The sequence below is a fragment of the Epinephelus lanceolatus genome, chromosome 7, assembly GCF_041903045.1.
Source record: "Epinephelus lanceolatus isolate andai-2023 chromosome 7, ASM4190304v1, whole genome shotgun sequence".
NCBI classification, from domain to species: domain Eukaryota; kingdom Metazoa; phylum Chordata; class Actinopteri; order Perciformes; family Serranidae; genus Epinephelus; species Epinephelus lanceolatus.
Window position 1 is genome coordinate 40,167,587 of NC_135740.1, and position 24,812 is coordinate 40,192,398.

At 39.9% G+C, this 24,812-nt stretch overlaps 2 protein-coding genes across 2 annotated transcripts in view; one reads left to right on the forward strand and one right to left on the reverse strand.

The window, feature by feature from the left end:
- The window catches only part of adad1 (adenosine deaminase domain containing 1 (testis-specific)), a 63,860-nt gene that overhangs the window by 31,020 nt on the left and 8,028 nt on the right, over positions 1-24,812 (forward strand). The gene's annotated exons all lie outside the window — the stretch shown is intronic.
- On the reverse strand, positions 16,443-19,749 carry il21 (interleukin 21). Its single transcript, XM_078169560.1, has 6 exons — positions 19,594-19,749; positions 19,464-19,505; positions 17,349-17,462; positions 17,210-17,248; positions 17,009-17,089; positions 16,443-16,830 (listed from the first exon to the last, which is right to left on the reverse strand). The coding sequence occupies exons 1-6, from the start codon at positions 19,720-19,722 to the stop codon at positions 16,804-16,806; spliced, it is 432 nt and encodes a 143-aa protein (XP_078025686.1). The 5' UTR covers positions 19,723-19,749; the 3' UTR covers positions 16,443-16,803.

A 24,812-nucleotide genomic window follows, 5' to 3' on the forward strand; every position in this document is an offset into this window, starting at 1 on the left:
AACAGCTCTCAAGACCACAAACCTATCTGTCACATCCATGCCTTTTTGACTTTAGGCTCTGTGTTTAGCTGGAGCAGCAGCTAAATTCAAACTGTGTTTAATATTGTTACATTTAAAAAAATCAGTCACATACAAATATACATTACAAATTGCTGGGGTACTGCAAGTAAATGAATTATACTCCAAATAACACTGGCATTATAAGCACAAATAATCTGAAAGGATCTGTGTGTATGCATGTGTGACTGTTTCAGTTATATGCTGTAGGTCTTTTTTTCTTGTTGCATGACAATATTTTCAGTGTTGCAATAAAACAATAGTGATGTTAAGTAATAGAGCAATTGAAAATAGACAGTAGCATGACTGGCTGCAGGTACAGACATGCATCTTAAGTGAGTTACGTCATACACTTAGTAGATGAATGAAGGGTTTCTCTTACACCTACGATTTTTGGGGATTCCCCATAAGGCACTCCCTGGTAGCAGAGGAACCATGCCATTTTCATCGCACCTTATCACATTGGGAGCTGTCGTCAGTTATTCTGTATTGCTAAGTTCTCTACTGGTTAGGTGTCAGTTTTGAGGTTTCTTCAGGAGTCACCAAAAACAGTTAATGGGACAGGATTTTGACGTGAGTGAAGAGGGTGGGGAAATTTCTATCCATGGAATTTGTCGCTATGTGGGGGCATCCCTGCTGTTTCCATGTCTTTGTCTTTGCCCACGCTAGATATCAGCTTTTGATATTAAGGCACAAGTGTCTGCTTTCTTGACTGGTCAGAGTTTCATGTTTAACGCCCTTGATGTTTTCGTCATGTTCAATGTGCATTTAATTCTTATGTTCCTAGATATTATCATAAACCAAACCCAAAGTCACTTGTAACACATTGCTGCGGATGCAACATTTTACTCCAGAGTTCAACACAAATTTGACCCTGTACATATTTCCTGTTGTTATGTGTCTTCATGTTCAGTGAGATTCTGCGTTGCGGGTTTGTTTGATGTTTAGAACCACATTTTTCAGAAAAGTGAAGACGCAGCTTGTTTGCTCCCACTCTGTGAAATGCTGTTCTTTGTAATATCTAACATTCTCAGTACTACCTCTATTCAGTATTTCATTGTTATTACCATTGCACTTTTATCTTTGTGCTTCTGTTCTTATTTTCAACTCTCACTAATTTCTTGTTTTTTCCTGTTCCTCCTACTTCCTCTGACTTAAGTCTTCTTATTGTTGCAACAACTTTCGAAGTGTCTTTGTAAGGCTCTATCATTAACAGATATCTCCCACATGTTGTTAATGCTTCCGTGAGGTAGATTTTGATAGTGTGAGACAGCAGAGATAAGGGTTGAACTAAACACAATTCACATGAAGCCCTCTGTGACAGGCACCATGTGTGTTTCCTTGGCGCAAGCTCAGGGGCTCTTAAAAAGTACTGAGTCATCTTTGCCACAAACACCTACAGAGCTGGGTGTAAATCATGCTGGCAGAGTTTGGGAAGTTCCTCCTGCACTTTTCCATCAGTTATTTTGTATTTCTTTATCTAAATGAAAGCTAAAGGTGAACAGAATTCAGAATTTTCTTGATTTATCATTCCATATATCTTAACATTCAGGCCTGTTAGTTGTACAGGCCTTTTTTCATTTATATGTAAGATAGTAGGGGTGGGCGATATGGCCTTAAAATAATATCACGATATTTCAGGGTATTTTTGCAAAAATGATATTCTTGATGTGACAAATGAGTAAAAAAAAATAAATAAAAATAAAGAAAACAGTATTGCAGCAAAATGCGTGACATAGCTTTACATGTCAACCTAACAGTTTGCCTTTAGATATTCAGTAAAAACTGAACAAAAATGATCTCTCATTTCTTTAGTTTGTGAACAACAACAGTAGCTCAGAGTGAGATTCAGATTCTGGTACAATATTAATAGTTCAACTAAATAAAAATCTTCCACAAATTACACATTTAAGCAGCTCCCAAATACAAAAAATGTAGCCTGGGATCCATATATATGAATCAGCAGTTGATTTCCTTCTCTTTCAGTAAAATCCCAAATGATTGTTTATGCTCTGCCATTTCTCCTCTAATCATCACGCTGTAACCTGTGACAGGCTGTTATGATACCACAACTATCACACAGTCACATATATGAAGTTTTTTGTCGAGCCGCGAGCGTCACGTAGGTTTACATTACCAAAGTTTGACAAAATCACTTGACGACACTGACTCCTGTGTGCGCACGGTGAGAGAGGAGAGGGAGAGACGCTGTGCTGCTGCCAGAGGAGCCGCTGAATGAGTTCCCTAAAAGAGTCTGAGAAGTCCTGTTCATAAAACATTCAGGACGCCACAGTTTATTCCATACCACTGAAGCTGCTCCTCTGTTTTTTGGAACCACCGGGAATAATTTCACTTTCAGCCATGCTTGTTGTTGCCGTGGGTAACAGTATGACGTCAAAATATAAACAAGTCGAAATATCGCAAGTATCACGATATGAACTTTTCATGCTATATTAGAAATTATACCGTTGTGAACAAGATGATACGGCACGTATGGTAGTTAAATTGACTTCACTTCTGAAGTTATGTCAGAAATCTTCCAAACTCTGAGACGCAATATAATAATGATAACCTGAAGAACTGATCCGCAGAACTGTGGCCTGCCAGGCAGTGTTTTTTTGGCTGTAGTCTTTGTAATATCAGATTGTGGGTCAAATAGTTGGGGATATTTCTCAGTCTCAACAACTTGTCTCTCCTCATCCATTCTTGGACACGTGAGAGACAGCTAGGTTTTCTTTTCTTTCTTTTTTTTTTAAACTCATCCATGGTAATGAGATGACTTGAACTCAAGTGGCAACCGCTGGGGCTAAAAAATGAAGCCAACAAACAGTTTTTTGCAATTGCTTGTTGAAGTACATCAGTCCCCCATAGACCACCATGTTAAAATGCCCAACTTTACCACAGAAAAAATATTTACAGCCTGGTTAAAAAAATGTTTTTTTGTCTCTATAGCTTATTTCTTCTACATGAAAACTGTATGGAGGTGAATTTTTATATACCTCACCTGTTCATATATTTTTTTTTACTAAGGCTTAAAGTAATGCATAATTGAAAGTGGGCCGCTTTGAGCGCCGGGCTGTCTGCCAATAGTGTCCTCGGCTTCTCAGTCAGATCCACCGCTTGCTCCTTCACAGTGCCAGCCCCTCTTGCCTAAATATGGTCACTTCTGGCCCCAAATGACCAAGATGGCGGTGGCCAAAGTTTGCACCACAAACCAATGGGAGACGTCATGTTAGCTACGTCCATTATTTTTACAGTCTGTGGGCGAGCTGCCATTGAAGCAGTGAAGAAGGGCTGCTGTGGAAACCAGGATGTTCAAGCAGGGAGTGAGTAGGGGAAAAACAGGACAGTGGTGTGAAGTGTCATGTAGTGGCATGTCCACAATCGCTGATGCACACCTAGCTGCTGCCGGTGTTGGATTGTAGATAGAAAACAATAGGGCCGACATTAAGCGGTGAGATGTTTTGACTTTAACAGTCTAAAGCCCAAAGGTATTCGCATTACTATCATAAAAGACTAAATATGGTGAACATTCAGCTTAAAGAAACTGGAACCAGTGAATTTGTGGCATTTTTGTTCAAAAAAAGAAGATAAGGAAATAGCTTTGAAGGATTAATCGATTAAATAAAAATGTGTTTCCACTCATTAATGAATTCAGCCAAATTTAAATGTAGATTATGGCAGTTAAGCATATATGTCTTAAACATTTTCTAGCTATCTTACAAGTGAAATGCTCAAAAAGGGAGTGCTGTGTGCGATATTTTAGGTCTGTGCTGAGAGAGAAAAATAAAGTGAGTCGTGTATCTAAGGGCATAAAATCATCATTTTTTTAGGGTTGGATTTATGTTAAATATTGGTTCTCTGGTCAGATAATAATCCAACCCTTGTGCAGTATTTTAAAAAGAGTAACACTTAGCACTTGGTTCTAGCTTTGTATCTATTACTTCTTGCTAACAGAAAAACGATCATTAAAAAATCTTTTCTTTTTTTGGTATAGTTTAATCAACTGTTGTAGATGTGTCTTTTCAAGGTTTTAGTTTTTTTCCTATCCATAAGAGGGGATCAAACATGCCTCAAAAAAGTGGAGTAATTTGTGGCCTCTGCATGTTTCACTTCCTATGACGCTCTTTGTGGGGCTGATATCATTTGAATTACACACTAACCAGAAAATACACTTCATCTCCCACAAATGTCCCTGCTGCCACTGTTTTACACCTGCTAGAAAGAATGAAAGAAGGAAATAAATTCTTTGGTTTCCGTGATAGTAGTGATGTCAGTGGAGATGGTGGAGGTTTGGTTACCACAGCCCACCACAGAATAGTATCAAGCTAAGGTGGTGGCTCTGCTGAAATACCATGCTGCTTATGAATCAGAAGTGTTTTATGGATAATCAAAAAGCTTAATCTGTCCTTTTTTTATGTTTACTGCATGGTGCCCACCAGCTTGTGTCACTGAAGGAAGGGAGGCATTGTTCTTTGTCTTAGTCAAAGGGAATTTTTCCAACAAAGGTCTACATTTTCCGTTTTGCACAAATTGTAGTTTTGTTTTGCATTTTTTTTATTCACATTTCCATTTCATTTTTGCTGCAGTTTGGTCAGAACAGCAGACTGGGCAGTGGGGCATGGTTAGAGAGCAGTAGAATAGAGCTTCAGTCATTCTTTTACTTTGAAATTAGAGTCTGGCGACGCTGATCTATTCTAGTTTACTGCCAGTGCTAATGATGTCCCATCTCCCATCACCATCAGTTTAATAGGTGCTGAGACGATAACTGCAAGAGCTAATTTCAAAATCTTCCTTCTTATCTGTGAGGCTTTAAATGGACTTTGTCTCTCATAGCCTCCCCATATACTACGATTATATCATGGTTATTAGTTGATTTTAGGATCAAAATACTTTTATTGAACTTTCACATTTAAATAAACACAGAATGGTGCTTTCAATTTCATGTTGTGCTGCATTCCTACTAATTTACAAGTCTTTGCATCAAAACCAGTGTTAATTTTGTTGATGAAAACTCTGACGAAAAATTTTTATTAACAGCCTTTTTTCGAAAATGAGATAATGACGAGCTAAAAATAGATCTTGATGATAAAAACTAAGGTAGTCTATGTTTCAGTTGTGTTGACGGGGCGTGACGAAAATGTTTGTGGTGGACTGTAGGACATTGAAAGCAGAGAACAGCCGTGCTTGTAATTATCTTGAAATGCCACATTAGCGACAGGCTGGTAAACTCAAGTAAACAATCAGCGCCAGGATGTTTCACTAGCCGCTAAATGGCAGTGGAGCAAGCAGCCACTAGCCACCGAATTTCACAGCTGATCCCTGCAGGAATCCACTCAGTCCAGGCTCGAGGGTGGTTTGATGCTGTTTGACAGGCAGGTCGGAGGCTCGGTTATCTGTGAGTGTAGCTGTGCTGTAATAAACAGTCTGAATTAGATAATATTGGCTAAATTAAATTTTTATACAACCTTTCACCTTACTTCTAATTTCTGATACATGAATTAGCCTCACTGGAAAAGTTTGAAATAGTGGTGGGACGTGATTTAAAACAAAATCAAAATAATCTAATTAATTAGGGCAAGCTGGGTCAGACTGAAAGTGGTCTGCAGTCCACTGCAATCCATTTCACCACACAATTTGTTAATTTGTCAGATGTAGACTTGCGTATTTTGGCTCTGAACCCCGTCATCTGATCCATTGTGGGCTGGCTACACCGTTTGCCTGTACAAGGACTGTCGTAGCTAACGTTAGCTCTGGTGTCCGTGCTTGTGGCAACATGTTTTGCATTGAGGCGATAACGTAGGCTTGAAGTGCTGCGGTGATAAGAAAACTCTTTGTTGCATAATTTGCACACAGCCATGCTCTTACCAAAGTCTTCCACACTGTTCACCAAACTTTCATGTGCGCTGACGTCACTCAGTGCATCCTGTGCATCTTCTTCACGGCTGGCAAACGAACTTTAGGTGCATTAGGTGTGTGCGTCAGTGTTACTGGTGTGCCAGAAAGTAGGGAACTGAGAAAGGTGTGATTAAATGCGTTATTTTTTTTTTTTACGCGATATTTTTTCTGTAATGAATTAATCGAAATTAACGTGTTACAGTCTCAGCACTAGCTTAAAGATTAAAAAAGTTGCCGAAAATGTCATTTATTTTCATTTACTAAAATGTTTTACAAGCCTCGCCTTTCTCTGCTCTAGGTGCCTGCTGTTTTTGCCAGAGCAATCTGAACTCCTTGAGTTGAAAAAACTTTGAGTCACAGCAAAAAAGCGCCCCACATCATCTCTCCGCTTCTTCCCATTGTCCAATTGGATGATTTTAGAGGCGGGCCTTCTGTGGTGGTAGCGATTGTTGGATACCCAGAGCTATACGGCCCGATGATAGACAGCAGGTTGTAACACTGCCCTTGAGTCGTCCTAAAATATGCCTGGAAACAGCCATCATGGAGGAGAAGCTCCTGGACCAACTGGTGGTACTCCTCATGATCCAGCCTCTTTTTTAGGGTCTCATGTACCTGCACAGATCTTCGTTTATCTACTGACAGCCTCTCACCCTCAACCACAGCTATAGCAAGTACCCTCTGCCTTAACATTTTATGGTCTTGCCACTAATAACTGTGAAATTAAATGAATAAATAAACGAGGTGCTCCTCATGTTTCGCAACGTGCAAAAAGCTTTCTCTGTGACTGGAGCCTAATCGTTCATTCACAAGCTGTCACAAAACTCGTGCAGTATAATCCAATTCTCATTTATTCAGTAGTATGCTCAGTACTTCCCAAGCACATGCATTTTTAGGAAACCCTTAAGATTCAAAACACATCAGTACAAATGGTCTCACCACGAACGAGCAGTGTTCCTGAGCATGCATGTGTTTGAACTCTGTTTTAGCTGAACTCAAATACACACATATGTTCAGGCACATTCAGGGCTACAACTCAAAGGCCAAAGTGTTTTATATTGTAACATTTGAGTGAAAATGCATGTGTTTGGGAAGTATTGGGTATACAGCTGGATAAATGAGACTTGGCTTATACTGCAAGAGTTGTGTGAGAGTTGTAAATTGATGCTTTGATATAGTTTTGCTAATGTTAAATGTGGGCCCTGATTATTTCAGTTATAGAAGAATGTTTGCCTTTTTTAAATTCTAAGTTCACCATGGGGACATGTGAGAAAAACAACGTTTTGTTCACAAATTCAAGGTAACTTGCAGTGAGTAATTAATATACAAATTATGGTCAGTTTGTGAGTCAAGTATTGCATTAATGCAAGTGACTTGGACACACTTATTCTGAAGTAAATGAGTTAAACACATCAAATGTTTTTTTTTTAAATATGTAATTTCCTCTGTGTCACTGTCCCTCCACTGCAGGTTGGCACTGAATCAGCGTGTGCTAAGACAAAGAGGAAAGTTTGAAAGATCCATATTTGATTTCTCTAAGATCAACTGCTGAAGCCTTGTGTCAGCCTCTGCTGTGGATTTTGTCCTCTGTCACTTGGAACCAGCATTTGCTATGGCTTACTGATAGGGTGTGGCACATACCAATCTTGCTTTTTGCACAACTGAATTTTGTAAGTTGAGTTTACACATATGTGGAAAAACCCTTAACCCTAAGCCTGACTGCACACAACCACACACGCCAGTAGGGATTTACATAGAAGAAACTTTGATGGTCTTTTCATGAAGATGTTTTCTAGGTATACAGCTGTTTGTTTTGCTGTGCACTCATACTCATGTGAACAGCAGGTGCATGGTTTGTCGGCTTCACAGTGTGGTTTCAGCTGTGAAGAAGGCAATTCCACGCTGCAGTGCAAAATTTTGGTAGTGCATTGTGTATCGTGTTTCTGAACAAAAGCAAAGCAAAGCAAGTTTTTTTTTTCAAATCAGATCAAAACAAGTTTATTACATAGCACATTTAAAAACAACAAATATATAGCAATATAACATGTACACAAATATAAAACAGAATAACACCAGAGCAACCAAAGGTCGTTGAAAACATATACAGTACAGGCCAAAAGTTTGGACACACCTTCTCATTCAATGTGTTTTCTTTATTTTCATGACTATTTACATTGTAGATTCTCACTGAAGGCATCAAAACTATGAATGAACACATGTGGAGTTATGTACTTAACAAAAAAAGGTGAAATAACTGAAAACATGTTTTATATTCTAGTTTCTTCAAAATAGCCACCCTTTGCTCTGATTACTGCTTTGCACACTCTTGGCATTCTCTCCATGAGCTTCAAGAGGTAGTCACCTGAAATGGTTTTCCAACAGTCTTGAAGGAGTTCCCAGAGGTGTTTAGCACTTGTTGGCCCCTTTGCCTTCACTCTGCGGTCCAGCTCACCCCAAACCATCTCGATTGGGTTCAGGTCCGGTGACTGTGGAGGCCAGGTCATCTGCCGCAGCACTCCATCACTCTCCTTCTTGGTCACATAGCCCTTACACAGCCTGGAGGTGTGTTTGGGGTCATTGTCCTGTTGAAAAATAAATGATCGTCCAACTAAACGCAAACCGGATGGGATGGCATGTCGCTGCAGGATGCTGTGGTAGCCATGCTGGTTCAGTGTGCCTTCAATTTTGAATAAATCCCCAACAGTGTCACCAGCAAAACACCCCCACACCATCACACCTCCTCCTCCATGCTTCACAGTGGGAACCAGGCATGTGGAATCCATCCGTTCGCCTTTTCTGCGTCTCACAAAGACACGGCGGTTGGAACCAAAGATCTCAAATTTGGACTCATCAGACCAAAGCACAGATTTCCACTGGTCTAATGTCCATTCCTTGTGTTTCTTGGCCCAAACAAATCTCTTCTGCTTGTTGCCTCTCCTTAGCAGTGGTTTCCTAGCAGCTATTTGACCATGAAGGCCTGATTCACGCGGTCTCCTCTTAACAGTTGTTCTAGAGATGGGTCTGCTGCTAGAACTCTGTGTGGCATTCATCTGGTCTCTGATCTGAGCTGCTGTTAACTTGCGATTTCTGAGGCTGGTGACTCGGATGAACTTATCCTCAGAAGCAGAGGTGACTCTTGGTCTTCCTTTCCTGGGTCGGTCCTCATGTGTGCCAGTTTCGTTGTAGCACTTGATGGTTTTTGCGACTCCACTTGGGGACACATTTAAAGTTTTTGCAATTTTCTGGACTGACTGACCTTCATTTCTTAAAGTGATGATGGCCACTCGTTTTCCTTTAGTTAGCTGATTGGTTCTTGCCATAATATGAATTTTAACAGTTGTCCAATAGGGCTGTCGGCTGTGTATTAACCTGACTTCTGCACAACACAACTGATGGTCCCAACCCCATTGATAAAGCAAGAAATTCCACTAATTAACCCTGATAAGGCACACCTGTGAAGTGGAAACCATTTCAGGTGACTACCTCTTGAAGCTCATCAAGAGAATGCCAAGAGTGTGCAAAGCAGTAATCAGAGCAAAGGGTGGCTATTTTGAAGAAACTAGAATATAAAACATGTTTTCAGTTATTTCACCTTTTTTTGTTAAGTACATAACTCCACATGTGTTCATTCATAGTTTTGATGCCTTCAGTGAGAATCTACAATGTAAATAGTCATGAAAATAAAGAAAATGCATTGAATGAGAAGGTGTGTCCAAACTTTTGGCCTGTACTGTACGTCTTTAGATTTGTCTTATAAGTGTCAGTGGAGGGGGAACATGTCATTGAGAGTGGATGGCTATTCCAAAGCTTTGGAGCAGCTACCCCAAAAGGCCCGTTTCCACCACAGGAACTTCGGGGTAATTTTACGGGGCCGGGGCCGTTGGTGCGTGTCTCCACCGCAGGAACCACCCCCGAAGGACAGAGTTCCAGAACTTTTACAGGGGCTAAACAAGTCCCTGCCTCGGAGTAGGTACTCAGAACGGCCCCGAAAGACTCCTGGCTGGGGCTTGGGGATTACTTGGTGCTGATTGGATATACTCAAGGAGGGATGTGACGTCAACAGAAAGCAACAAAATAGCCAGCATTTTTAAAACTCAGCAGACGAGGGTTAGCTCGTTCATATAGCTTCCGCCGCCATGTAAAAAAAACTCACTAAATGGCCCGTGAAAAAAATATTTTTTCCAGCGGACATCTTAGTTACAACATGATTGAGCTAGCAAAGCAGTTTTGTGTTGCTATGTGTGGTATGTATTCAGTTTTGGGAAATCACTATGTCTAGAAAGCATCAGTGGCTGCAGCTGACAGGGACAGCTAACAGCAGCAAAGCTAACATCAGGACGTCATCTGTTAAAAGCCTCCTGTTGTCGGAAACGACATGAAACTACTCCAGTTAGCTCAATCATGTTGTAACTAAGACATCCGCTGGAAAAAATATTTTTTTTCACGGGCCATTTAGTGAGTTATTACAGACACTGCTAAGGGCTAACAGCTAACGGCGTCCCTACGTCGCCCCGGTAAATGGTCGCACAACGATTACGTCACATCCAGAGCCCGGTAACTTTACAGGAACCTTCCTCGTACTCCGCTCTCTCAGTGGAGACACGGCGGTTGAGAGGGCCGAGCGAGAAGATGTTCCTGTAGTAGTTCCTGCCCCCCAAATAGTACCAGGAACTTCTTCAGTGGAAACGAGGGGGGGCGGGGGGCAAAAACAATGACCTCCGTTTTGTTATCGTTTAACTTAAGACTGTTTGTTGCCATCCAGCATTGCACATCCTGGAGGCAGTTAAGGATGGATGTGATGGAGCTGGAATCCCCCGGGTCTAGTGGAAGGTTAATTTGTTTGAGAGAGAGAAGGAGCTCAGTATGTCATAGGAGATCTCCCGTCAGACAAGACCCATATCAGCCTAACTAGGGATGTTACTGATGATTATTTGTCAAAAATCTCATTGTGTAAATAATTTGTTGAAGCACCAATAGTCGACCCGCAGTACTATCACCATATCGATATCAAGGTACTTGGTCAAAAACATTGCATTATTTGATTCTCCATATGCCCCAGCCTTAGCTATAACTGAAGTGAATACTGCGTCGCCTCTGTAAAATAAACATCCTGTTTACATGTAAGTAACACCACATAATTCAGAACTGCAACAGTTAGACTATAAGTGTTTAAAGGTCCAGCGTGCAGGATTTAGGGCGATATAATAGGATAAGTATGTTTTCTTTACTGTATAATAATCCAAAAATACTACCTGACTTGTGTTTCGTTACCTTAGAATAAGCTGTTCATATCTATTTAGGCAACAGGTCCTCGTGTATGGACATTGCCATGTTCGCCACCATGTTTCTACAGAAGCTCAGAATGGACTGGCTACAGATGCGGCTATTCACATTTGTACATTGGCCACCGTTGTTAGAAGCTACGATGAGCAGCGTTGGAAAAACTCTAATTTGTAGCGTGAAACTACTTCATTCTGTGTCTTTACTGGTTTAAATAACTGGGTCCGTTTGTTTTAAGCCCCCTTTTCACCGAGCAGTACGGTAGGGTTCAGTTTGGTACGCTTTTTTCTGTTTCCACTGTGAAAAGTTGTGGATGGTACCAATGAAACCGTTCTGTTCCGTCCCCATGTTTGGTCCCCCCTCTGTTGGGGTACCTAGCACACAGATCTGGTACTAAAAGGTGGAGCTGTGAACACTGCAGTCTGATTGGTCAGTAGAGGACGGTCACTCTGAGTTGTGTCTGGTTTTGAGGCTCATGTAACCACTGTTCATACTGTGGAGAGTTTTATTAGTAAACTGTAACTATAAAATGAAAGGATGTTTTGCTGCCTCTCACAGCAGCTGGAGTCTGACAAAAAGTAACTTCATTCACTGGGCCGACTGTTACCGGTAATGGGGAAATGCAGTGAGTACTGCAACAACCCCGCCCATATTTAAGAGTACTGTTTGTTTGCTGTGGAAACGCTAGGGTCTAGGTAACCATCTGATGGTTTGCTTTTGGTTCCCCAGGTACCACACCGAAAGTGTTTGGTGTAAACTGGGCTATGGAGAGGACCTTTGTGGATAATTCTGCACCTGTTAAAAACCTCCTGAACATCTGTATCAAATAAAAAGTGAGCGCACATCAAGTTATCAGAGAAAAAGGGTGCACAGACAATAGCATGGGGTGTGAATTCTAACTGGGAGAAGTTTCAGTTGGTTGCATTCTATCATCATCACCACTAGATGCTAAATTTGCCAAAATCTTACACGCTGAACCTTTAAGTGGCATTTCTTCAAACTGAAATGTCAAGTTTATAACTTGATAAATATATATTACTTTAAAGAGCAAACAAACAAATAAATGAAATCAGTAGTTTCTCGTCAGTCATGCAAGATGAGGGCTTCTCTAGGTGTGTCTTTCTTACTCATTTGTTGCCCATTGCAGTTGTGAAATTCGAAAATCCCACTAGTCGCATTCTTACACTGAAATACACAGATTTTCCTCTGTTGGCACAGGGTAATGTTTTTTTTTTATTTATTATGTTTATCAAGTGGGGGAAGTCAGCACAGAATCTTTGCTCACAGGTGTGAAATACACCTCGGTAAAGTTCGATGAGTTTGTTTGTGTTGCTGAAATCCCCCTCGTCATCTGGGAAGTCCGCAGTAGTGCTGTTTGCAGTGAGGACACCTGCACCAAAACATGTTTGCACCTGTCATTGTGAAAGTTGTCAGAGGTATTTGGATTGTTTTGTTGCTGCATACTTGCATGTTCAAGTGTTTTTTTTGTGGTAGTTTTCTCACCACAGGATTCAACCATGTGTGCACGCATTGTAAACCCATCTGCTTTAGATGATTAAGGACGATGATGATGAAGGTGAATATGGACAGAAGGACTTTGTACTGATTTGTTTCTCAAAAGTGCCCAAACAAAATTCTTCCCCTCAGGGGACACAAGCCTGATTACATGTTTTTTATTTATTAAATAAACAATAAGACCCAATGAGGATCCAACACATATAGCACTACAATATCAAAACAACATGGAACATGATTTTAATGAGTCCAAACAGTATGAAAGCTGGCTGGAACATTTCATCCACTTTATAACTGGTCACATCTTACCGACATGGCAGTGGCTGAAACTTGGCTGCAACGTGGGGCCCTCTGGTGGTGGGTAAGGGCAGTTCAGTTAGTATACAAAAAACCCCCCGTCAGCCTTTTACAGAGTTGCAACAATAAACGGATTTAATCATTAAGTTAACAATGAAATCAATCGCCAGTTAATTTGATAATGTTTAAAGTCAAAATCTTCTGATTCCAGCTTCTTGAATGTGAATAATTTCTGGTTTCTTTACTTCTCTGTGACAATAAACTGAATATCTTTGGGTTGTGGACAAAACAAGACATTGTTTGGACGTGATTTTGATCAACATTTTCACCATTTTATGGCATTTTATAGACCAAACAACTAATCGATCAAACGAGAAAATACTTAACAGATTAATCGATGATGAAAATAATGGTTAGTTGCTGCCCAAATATTGAATGTTATTTATTTTTGACATAAAAAGTCATCTGAAAATGAGGTATGATTGCTGATTTATATTTTGGCTTGTTATCCTGTGGAATGAATCTTTGATAACTTGTACCATTGCACTATGTAAGATTTCACATTACATTTTGGTGCTTCTTCTGCTGTGCAGTGGTTCTTCAGTCAGTCGACGCAAATTTGAAAATACCAAACTCTCAAAAAGTGACGCAAGGTCACCGGGAGAATCGATGAAGACGATGTAATGACCACAAATCAGTTAAATTCAGTTGTATTTATAAAGCTCAATGTCACAAATCACTTTTGTGATGGAAATTTTGTACTTTATGAAGAGAAATGTGAACTGAAGTCACACGCAGGAATGTTCAATGTAATTGTGACCTGTGACCCTTTGTGTTGTTTCATGACACATGTAAGGCATTGAATAATCACTCAAGGTACTGAATATATACTCAAGGTTATCACTTCCTTCTTTGTGAATGATTCCTTTAAGTGCAGAAGGGCAGAGTGGTAACACACCCACAGAGACAGATAAATACATAGCTTTTCTCCTTAGACATTGAGTCTTCACTTTGTAACCGACCTGCATGTTGCTCTGTGAATGCTCCTCTTGTACAAGATTAAACCCTTGTTTGGATTTTGAGCTGACTCCGATCTCCTTCCTCCAGTTCTAAATTATTGCAGAATTATTTTAACAACTTTTTGTCTCAGAGGGCTTTAGCGCGTACGACATCCCTCTGTCCTTGAACCCTCACAGCGTATAAGGAAAAACTCCCCCAAAAATACCCCCTTTAATCGGGAAAGAAATGGTAGCAACCTCAGGAAGAGCAACTGAAAAGGGTTCCCTCTTCCATGACGGACAGACATGCAATAGATGTTGTGTGTACACTGTAATAGGACATTCAAAAAAATGTTAACCATGCTTTCCATTACTAAGGCAGAATGTGCACATCAGGAATATTAGATTTAAAGAGGTCAAGTTACTAACATTAAACATCAAAGGTCTGAACCTCATAAAGTGCTAGTATGGTGAAGCAGACAGGAGTACCACCACATTAGCTTAGCTATGCACTGCTGTGGACAAGGGTTAACAGTAACATGCATTTTAGCCATTCACAAAAAGGACCACCCTCAAAAAATCTATCAGTTTAAGTGGATGCTGTATTGGGAAAGTTTTCACCGCTTTACCTTGCTGTCAGACAGCCCTGTCCTTTGGCACTACATTTCTCAGCCACAGAACTTCCGTATTCCTACGCATCTCTTTCTTTCGCCCCATTCAGTCTCCCTCTGCAAAAGTTCGTCTCTATACTCTCGTTCATGAAGGTCTCCTCGTCTCTCCGCAGTGAATGACATAAGGGAAGGGCTCTCTGACAGCGAGGTAAAGCGGTGGAAATATTCTTAGTATAGCATCCATTTAAACTGATATGGATTTTTTTCAGGTGAGCCTTTATTGTCGGTGGCTTAAATACATTGTGCTGCTACCCTCGTCCACAGCAGTACTTTACCAAGCTTCTGTGTTGGCACTCCTGCCTTCTCCAAACTTTGGAGGCACCAACCGCCATGTACTGAAGATAATGCACTTATTATGGATAAGTACCTCATACAACCCTACTTGAAAAATCTGAGCTATCACTTTAAGGCCTAAAGTTCTAGTAAAAGAAAACAAGACAGAATCTTTAGAATAAAAGAAATGAGTCCTTTCTCTATATTGATTTACATTACATTAAAACACCGACAGATTTCATCCCTAAGGTCTTAGTCGGGGTGCTGAAGTTTTTTTTTCTGCCCATGTGCCGACCCTTTTCCTCAAGAGCACCTGCGTTTTTTCTTGAGTCTCATATGATAAAGACAGCCATTGAGCGCACTACTACCTCCTTCTCCTAAGGGCACTTGGTTTTAATAATGTTCATGGTGGCGAAAGCTGACACATAGGGTCAAGGTGTGTGGTGCTACTTAGACACATCTCTCGGCAGACAGTAGCAGGGTCAGTCGTATTAACTGTATTAGCTGCACCTGAGATTACCATGACCATCAGAAACCGACAGTGCTTATTGAATATTATTATTTATTCTCATCAGTTTATCAGAAATTGATCTTGAGCCCAAATAGAACCGTCACTCAGTCTGGGTCCGAACTGGGAACGGTCAGCTGTTTGGAGATACCCGGTGTATGACATGGAGACATTTTCCTTGCTGCCTTTTGTTTTTTTTCTTCAGGATAGGTAAATCGGCAATGGTACTATTTCCAAGATACTTGTACGACAACGTATGCCAAAATAAAACAACTGAAAAGGATGTTCATGAAGGATGTTCAGGTTAAATGTGGCCAAAGTTTCAAACAATGAGGTAAAGATATGTAGAAGTAATCCCTGTGGGCGCAAACCATGTGCCGTCCTGAACACTACGTTACTGTTTTTTTTTTTTATTCTCTGGCTACAGAATGACGTCATAATGTGCCAGAATTCTCTATATGGTCATCAGCTCCTGCGAGTGTTTATCACGTAGCCTACACCGCCACATGAAGCTACATGCTGACGTCAGGGAAACGTAATCTTGTTTGTTGATGTTGTAAATAATGCCCTGGTTTGGGATTATATTCTTGCGACAACACGTTGGTTGTTTTAGAGGCTTTTATTGTCATTCCCCGGCTGCAATGAAGGTGCAGAGAAGCCGAGATACGGAAGACCCGGAAAACGCCGACCAATCAGAGTAGACTGAGCTTTTTCAGGAGGGGTTTTAGAGGGACAGGTGTTAAAATGAAGCGTCGTAGACAGAAGGTAAATACAGGTGTTTCAACACAGATGTGTGGAAAATAGTGTTTTTTGAGCATTTAAGCATTTAAACATCTTCCTGTAGAAACTTTAAATACTCATATGAACCTGAAAATAATCATAAACTTGTGCAGTTAAAACAGAACTTCCAGTGATTTTGTCCCACAAATAAACCAAACTATAAACCTCTGTGTTGTAATCTGTTTAATATTTCAATGGTGCAATTATTTCAATAAAACATCCTGTTCTAAGGCAAGTCATACATAGTAGAAATATCTTTGTATATGTAATATTCTTTGAGAATTACAACATATGAAGTAACTTTCACTTTCAGTGAAAAAGAGGGAGAAAACAAATCTAAACTGCCAAGTCCACTGGGTGGCGGCAAAGCAGCTTTCCTGATATTACAATCAAAGCTTGAGTGGTTTGAACACCACTATCTAAATAAATATTAAATAAGTTAAATATTTAGAAGGCTATAATTAGCATCTTTTCAGTGTAGTGTCCTCTCTACATTCAGTCCTCGGTCACAAGACGATCTTCAGCTCCCTCAGACCATCCTCAGTCTGGTTAGGCCCTAAAGAGGGAAAAATAATTATCAGTCATTGTTTCATATCGTCACATCTGTACAACATTAATGACATCTAGTGCTACAGATTCCCAGACACCTTTTCCTCAAGCTCCAGTGAAAACAGTTTTTAAAAACACATTTTTTTGCAAAATGTGTCAGCTTCAAAAAAGAAAATTCCCTTTACCTTTTCAATAAAAGTCCTCAGTCTGCTGAAAAATACTGTGGCATTGGTCGTTTGGTGCAAGTCGCAGTCTCCGCAGGTGCACTAAAGGCAAACAGGCAAAACAGGAGAAGTTAACAACACACGCCATGCTCAATTTTTATATACCTGAAATAATAAGATGCAAATAAATTAAAATGAAGAGGAGAAAGTATTTTCTCTTACCTCAGTATTTCTTGAATTGTTCACGGTCAGACCGTTAACCTGAAATGGATGAAAGAAATTTGTCAGTCTAAAAAATGTACTGAGATTCTTTTAGATATTTTGTTTATTAAATCCACCCCAACCCCACCAGTTTACTTACAGTGAGGGTGTGATTGAGGCTGCTGTAAAGTTTGCCTTGGAATTGTTCGCTAATGTTGAAGTGCACCCCCATATTGGCCCGGAAGCATTTCAGGGCTGACAGACAGCAGCAGTCCTGTTACATGAGAAAGAGCACAATCTTTGTGAATAAAACATCAAGACCACACCCACGTATATCAGTGTTCTTTGTCCAGTTTGGTCTCTTCAGAAACATATCAGGAGCTTTAATATATGAAAAATGGAAACATGACATTTTTTAGTTCATGTCAGTGTTCTGTTTAAATCAATGTTACTGTTACTTCATTTAAATCAGTGGCAAAAGTGTACCTGTAATGCTTGTTAAATTGGTTTAGGTAAGTTATTTTGCAGCGAATTGGTAAATGACACAGAAATAAATGACACGTTAATCATTTAAAACAGGATAGCATAGATTTAGTTCACTAACAATCAATTACCTTTGTTAATTTAATTTTTTTTGTCTTACATCTCTACTTTAATCAGTTTGAGGGAAAAATCCTGCCATCAAAACATTTCCAAGAAAGCTGTTGTTACTGGTTTCATGTCATGACTTGTTCACTGCAGTTGACTTTCCAATCAGACACATGCATAACATTTTCAACTGAAACTAAACCAAATAAACTTTCCACTATTTTAAAGCTAGGTTTCTGTTCCCCAATGTGCTTTTGGATGTTTTTTCTTCTCAACTGTTTCCATCTAGAAATTTTAACGAACGTGTTGACACATTTTTTCCAAGTGAAACAGTTTGTTTCTGTTTAGATGCTTGTACTGCAATGTATGATGCTCATGAACCCAACTAGCTCGGGTCAAAGCATGGTGTTAGGTAACAGTGTCTGCTGGGAGAATGAATAGGTTATTGTTCTTCAAGGTGAGAAGAGAGCAAGATCAGCAATAGGAACAGCTTAGTTTAATACTACCTTATTGTAAGTTATATAGAAATTCTCTATGGTGGGAATTTTGCATTTTACATTCAAAATCAGGTGCGATTTTTGCTCTGTAATGTCAGGATTTTTATTGCCAATAGTGAGCTCTGCTCTGCAAACCAGTGGCTTCGCACCCACTCAGGGATCCTTATCATAAGCGGTTTAAGACAAGCAGTAATTTGCCACTTATTAAACCAAAGACTGAGTCAAATGTTTTCTAGCACGCCAGAGAACGTTTTGAGTCGGTGAGGAAGTGTCATGGTTTTATCTGCTCACTGCCTGATTACTCATCACATTTCACTTGAGAGTGCAACGGAAGCTGTGAGAAAATACACTGAGCAAGCTCTCGACCTGACTCAGTCAGGAGCCTGACAAGAAGAGGGCTGATGTGAATTTACAAGCAATGCAGTTGATCTTAACAGCCATATATTTGAAGTCAAGTGCACATAATTCAATTATGTAGAATTGTTTCTTTTATTTAGATTTTGAATGAGTCTGAGGGACTGCAGATTGTTTCACTAGTCCTGCTAATTATTTTACAAAAAGTTAAATGCATGGTGGCTAATTAGTGCAAAGTTTTTTTACTTTGTTTTCTGTAACACTGTTTAACTTAAATATTTTAACCATGAAACTTAATAAACATTAAATTTGCACAGGTATTATTTCCAATGATTAACTCTTTTTAAAAGAAATACATTTCATGTATTCTCTACTAAATACAAAAATTATATTGAAAAATATTTAAGAATATATGCCCACATTTCAGTTTACACGGGAAACAAGATTTTTTTTTCTAGGTTTAACTTTGTCCAAACTGCATATGCAGGTCTGAGCTTGCCTCAGCTGTACAGTATACAAACAACCTTAGAGCAGTACAGAATTAATTTATTTTGATGTTTAATTAAAAATCTAACAAAAATAAAATATATTTAAAAATGTCAGCTTGTAACCTGCAAGCAAAGCCTTTAACTTTTAGCCTGCACAGCTGATTAGATACGCTCTTTGCCCAACACAGTCTCTGTTTTCACACATCATTTGATGTACTCCTACAGTAGCTGGCACATGACAATTAGTAACTACCCTAAGTGGGAGAATAACAACAATGAGTAAGCAACCACAAATATTAAGTGTGACCATACATTATTCTGTTTTGTAAACAAGTTAGTTTGGCTTACCTCAATATTCTGTGGTGGGGTGTGCAGATCCAGCTTAGTGTGCTGCAAAACACAAACCAAGAACGTTGTACTGAGTAATGAGAACTGCGACCATACATTGGCAAAGTTGTGAAAAAATAGATGAACCTACCTGCTGTTTTTTGACTGTATCCACCAATCTCAGGATTTCTTGTAATTTTCTCTCAAATTTTCTGTTTGCTGATGTGCTGGCCAAAGAAGTGCAGCAGACTGCAAAAAGGCAAAAAACAACCAACTTCATGTTTTCAGTGTGAGCAGCAGGCACCAGATCACCAAAAGAGGCTTTTCGAAAGTTTTGCTGGAAATGCAGACAGTTGTGTTGCTTACCTTTTTATACTTATCCCTGAGGACACAGGAAAACCACTTGCAGAGAGTTGGAAAGCTGCAGAAACTGGTGTGTGTGAGTAATGAAATTTTCTTTTCCACTGGCAGTCGCCACTACGTGATACGAGAGTGGCGTCAAGCCGTGCCTGCGTGGGGCCTATAGATGCAAGTGTGTGAACGTAAAGTTGTTTGAGTACACCCGACAGGAAACTACAGGAAGACGGCACTTCCCATTTTCATTTTGAATCAGTGGAGCCGCAGCAGTACCGTGTCATAGGTAGTGTTCGTAGGTGTGGTATTGACAATCTCAATGCATTCACTGCATTACGGCCACCTACACAATACACGGAGCATGCTGCAACAACAGGAAACCCTTATAAGTATTCAAGATTAACCAAAAGGAGAAGTGAGGGGATGGTTTGTTTTCTCAGTGGAGGAGGGAGTCCACCGCTCCACAAGAGTGGAGAAACTTTAGCCATATTTAGGAATATTACCTAATATCGTTTTGAATGGGCTTTTTAGCTGACACTTCCCTTCTCTTATCTCACTGTTACTCATCAACCAGAAAAAGGTCATCATTCTGTCGTTTCACAAAGACGAAGAAAAGTATGTCGTCAAGTGTCGTGCAAGTCTGATTGGAGATGCCCTGAACAGTGGTCACATGAGTCATCAAGGACAGTGCTGTCTTAAAATAGGGACCTTTTATGCTAATTTTGAGGTTCATGCTTGTATTTTGACTGTCTAAGAGAACATGTTTACATGCTTTAATGGTCAGAAACACTGTATTACCACATCCTGGTGTCTCCACACCGTTATTGCAGCTGGGGAATGACTCTTTCTCTTGTTAAAAATCACCAATATAAGATTCCAAACACAACCAGATAGATTCCAGCAGGAAGATGATCCAAAATCGTGGAGAAGTTGCAGCATTGGTAACCAAGTTTACATGTTTCTCGACATTAGCATCAAGCTATATGTAGCAATGTACTTGTAGCTGGGGAATGACTGTATAGTGAGTATAGCAGTTTCTCCAGTTCAAAATTAAAGCTTTTAAACATAACTGGACATGTTCGAACAGGAATATGATCTGAAATCAGCGAGAAATTAACAACGTCAGCAACCAAGATTACATGTTAGGTAGGTAGGTAGGTAGGTAGGTTTATTTTGACAACAATTAAAAAAACACACAAGTAAATGCAGATCAGTTTCATATACATTAATTAAAAATCGTCGAGGATTAAAATACACAATAAAGCCCAAAGGCTTATTTCCATTGTGGTCCTCGATGACCCTGACCCTGATGTTAGCATGTAGCTACATGTAGCAGTGTACTTGGGAGTGACTGTGTATAACAGTCTCTCCCATTTAAAATCATCAAGAGAACCTAAACACAACTGGACATGTTTCAGCGAAATATGATCCAAAATTGGGGAAAAATTTACATCAGCAAAAATGTATATATTTCCCTGACGTTAGCATGTTGCTAAATGTAGCAATGTAGGCTATGTACTGTAAACACTTGCAGTAGTGTGCCTGGAACAGATGGCCATATCAAGAAATCTGTCGTGATCTGATCCCATTTTGTAGCCAAAGAAGAAAAGCAGTTGAAAATGGACTGTATAGTGCTCCAGGGATGACCTGTTTCTGTAGGCTGACGCAGCGTCACCCTGGTTACCTCGTCAAAAAGCCAATGTGATTTTTCCGTTTTGAAGTATTGCAAAAAATAAGCTCTGTGGCAAACATATGTTAATGATACTCAGAGATAATCTTCACAAATAAACACCCTTTTTATGAGCCTAAATGCAATCAGCAGAAGTAAGACGCTAACGTTAGGCTATAAAGGAACTACACTACAGTTGCATGACCTAACGTCACCACCCCGGTGAGGCTTTAAAGCTGTGGTCGACGTGATAATGTTCTGTAGTCTCATTTAGCCACTTGTTAGCAACCGCCTTTTTTAATACACACTATAGCTTAAAAATTCTCGTGTAGGGTATTCAATAACATATTTTATGTTGTAAAAAAAACAAACATGAAAGTCTGTGTTAACCTCAGACCTTATTTTCGGCATCTCACCAAAAACCTATTGACTTTGAGATGAAGGAACTGGGAGTGCTAAAATGCGAAATATTTTCCGGGTTTTAGGACTCATTCCTGGGGCACTCTTTTTTAAACAGTCTGAAATTTCACAATAAAAGTTGTCAGACCTTATGAGGTTCAATTCATCAGACTTGCCTACAGAGAATAGCCAAATACAGTTAAACATATGATTAAACCATGAGGTTTACTTCTACATTATGCATTCATGTTAAAAAAAAAAAAAAAAGTAGGTGCAGCGACTATGGATTAATTGATTTAAAAATACAAAAGCAGTGTATTTAATCTTTTAGTGTTGTGCAAGTTATGAAAGAAGATCTTTACAGTCAGTGTTTCAGTATGACATTTACTCCTCATTTGTTGGAAATGAATTCACAATTATCAGGCTCCACTATTGAAAACAGTAACACACACACACATTGTAGACTGTCCATCTATTAGTGTCACATGTTTTACATTGATTAAACAAACTTTCATTTAACAGTAGCAGAGCAGTCATAGCGGGACGTGTTTTTGATGTTGAAATAACGAGTGAAATGACTTGTTTCGATGCTCTTGTTGCTGTAATTCAGAACACAACTGAATTGCATCTACTGTAATGTCACTGTTCTTAATCGTTAAGAAAAAACTAATGACGTACTGACAAAACAACCGAACCCAATGATTTCCATGGAAGCCCACATTGCACGTCAAGGTGTCAGGATATGACACTGTCCTGTTTACCAGCATCAACGCAAATCATCTCACCAGAAAATAAGCTCGCTTTTAAATATTTGCTCCTGGTATCAACACATCCTGACGACTGTACCCTCAATAATTCTCTTGTATGTTTGACATATCGAGTTTGTACTATGGGTGTTAGCTGACCTGATGCGACACAGCCTAAAGTGTGTGTGTGTGTGTTGCATATTGGTCCACCACAGTGAGAGAAAACGGCAGTCATAGTTGTAATTTGTATCCTTATGCCACTACGATTTTATTTAATCTATCTACGTCTAAAAATCGTGCCATGCCTCCAAAAAAATCAAAACCTGCACTTTATCGGAGCGTACACATTTCTCCACCACTCAGTGAAAGAACAGTCACAATGTGCCTTTTGATCTCTCTATCTGTATTACAGATATTTGTGTTTCAACAAATCAAAGTGTCAATTATCACGGACTCCCATTTAGAATGAGATACAAAAAAAATACATGCTTCGTGCACAGCTTTGCCTCTGAAGCTCAGCCGCTGTGATGTGCAAAGCTTCTTGCAGCTGGAAAATGGAATCATGCATTCGTGTTTTTCAGTGTTGTTAGGCCCACCCAGCACTTTCTTTTTTTAATTCAGTGAGCTGAACGCTTGGAGTCACAGCTAGCGGTGCATTCTAGTTGCAGATGTGTATTGGTGTGAAAAGCTATTAGACTGGGAGAAACAGAAAAGATAATTGTAGAAAAAATATATATAATCAAGTGTTTAAGTTCACAGCTTTTCATACATGTGCCCCAAGGTTTTCAGAAGAGCAGATATAGGACATAGAAAGGTGTTCTGGAATCACTACTGTGTTTTCAGGTGACAGAAACTGTCAACATTTGCATGGAAATATGACAGAATATTTCTTTAGAGAAGGTCATCTCCTCCAGCATGCAGTACTATTACACATTTGGGAAATTCAGGAGGCATCATTCGTTAGTCAGTGTGTCCATGTACAGAGCTGGCTCACACACACCGTGCAGTCTGCCTGCCCCGTCGGTGTTCGCACACATGTTCCCTCTACGTACGCTCATTCTTCACATCTGTCTTCTGACAGAGGGGAGGAAGTGAGAGTGAGACTGAGAGAGAAAACCCCTCTCGTCTGTTCTCTCTCTCTGTCAGCGTAAGGGAAAAGGTGGGTGGGGGCTTCGACTGGTCTGAGAGGTGCATCACCCTCAAACGCCCGTCTTATCAGGAGTCCCTTCTGTGATGCACATACACAAGGGAAAATGTCTCCTCAGGTAGATTTAAAATTCAGAAGAATTTTCCTCCTCTGGCTGCCTCTCCTAACCCAAAAAGGGTTGTGTATGAGTGTGCGCAAAAGCCTTACTAAGCAGCTTTGTCAAAATGAAAATTCACGCACAGTTAGAGATGTAACTTGACATTGAAATAATGCAGTGAAGATTTAAAGTTTTTCGATATGATTTTCTTTAGAAAAGGTGAGTTGTTTGTAATGTCTTTATTAATCTTTAAACCATGATTCACCACTGCTATATGAAACAGTTACAACATCATTTTCTCCGGACGTTTTGTCTAATAAGAACAATTTTGGGGTGCCTGGTCCTCCTCCAGCATGTCACAAACTTTACAGCGAAAGCCCATCTATTGACAGTTTGACCTTTTGAAAACAGACCTGGGGCCTCGTTACAGAAACTTCCAAAGTCGGAAATTCTTTCTCATCTCACCTCAGTCAGATTGACATTTAGTATTTTTAGTTTTTCAGAAGCATGCTTACTTAGGGATTTCCCAAGTTAAGAATCCTAAATTAGGATGGCCAGCCTGTTCTTATTCCCAGGGAATCAAATATCGCTGCTTCGTCACACCCCTCGGTGTGTGATTTTGACACCAAAGGCAGCCTTCAGCGTCTTTGAGACTTAACCGTCAACTTACTCCAGTGTAAACGATCCGTGGCAATAGTTTATGCTGAGAGCAACTGACATAGTATAAAGTGCAAGACAGACCGTGTAGGGTGGGCGGATGGGTCGAACAAAACCGAATATTCAGCTTCAGATCCTTTTGTGCTCTATGGGCTTATGAAACTTATGAATCAGGGCCGTAATGACCTCTTTAACTAGGGGGTCTTCTGACGAGTTGAGCTAAAAATACATAAAAAAAGGTAACATGCCCGAAGAGGAGAAACACTGGCAGATTTTTCACAGCCCAAAAACCATTGGCACA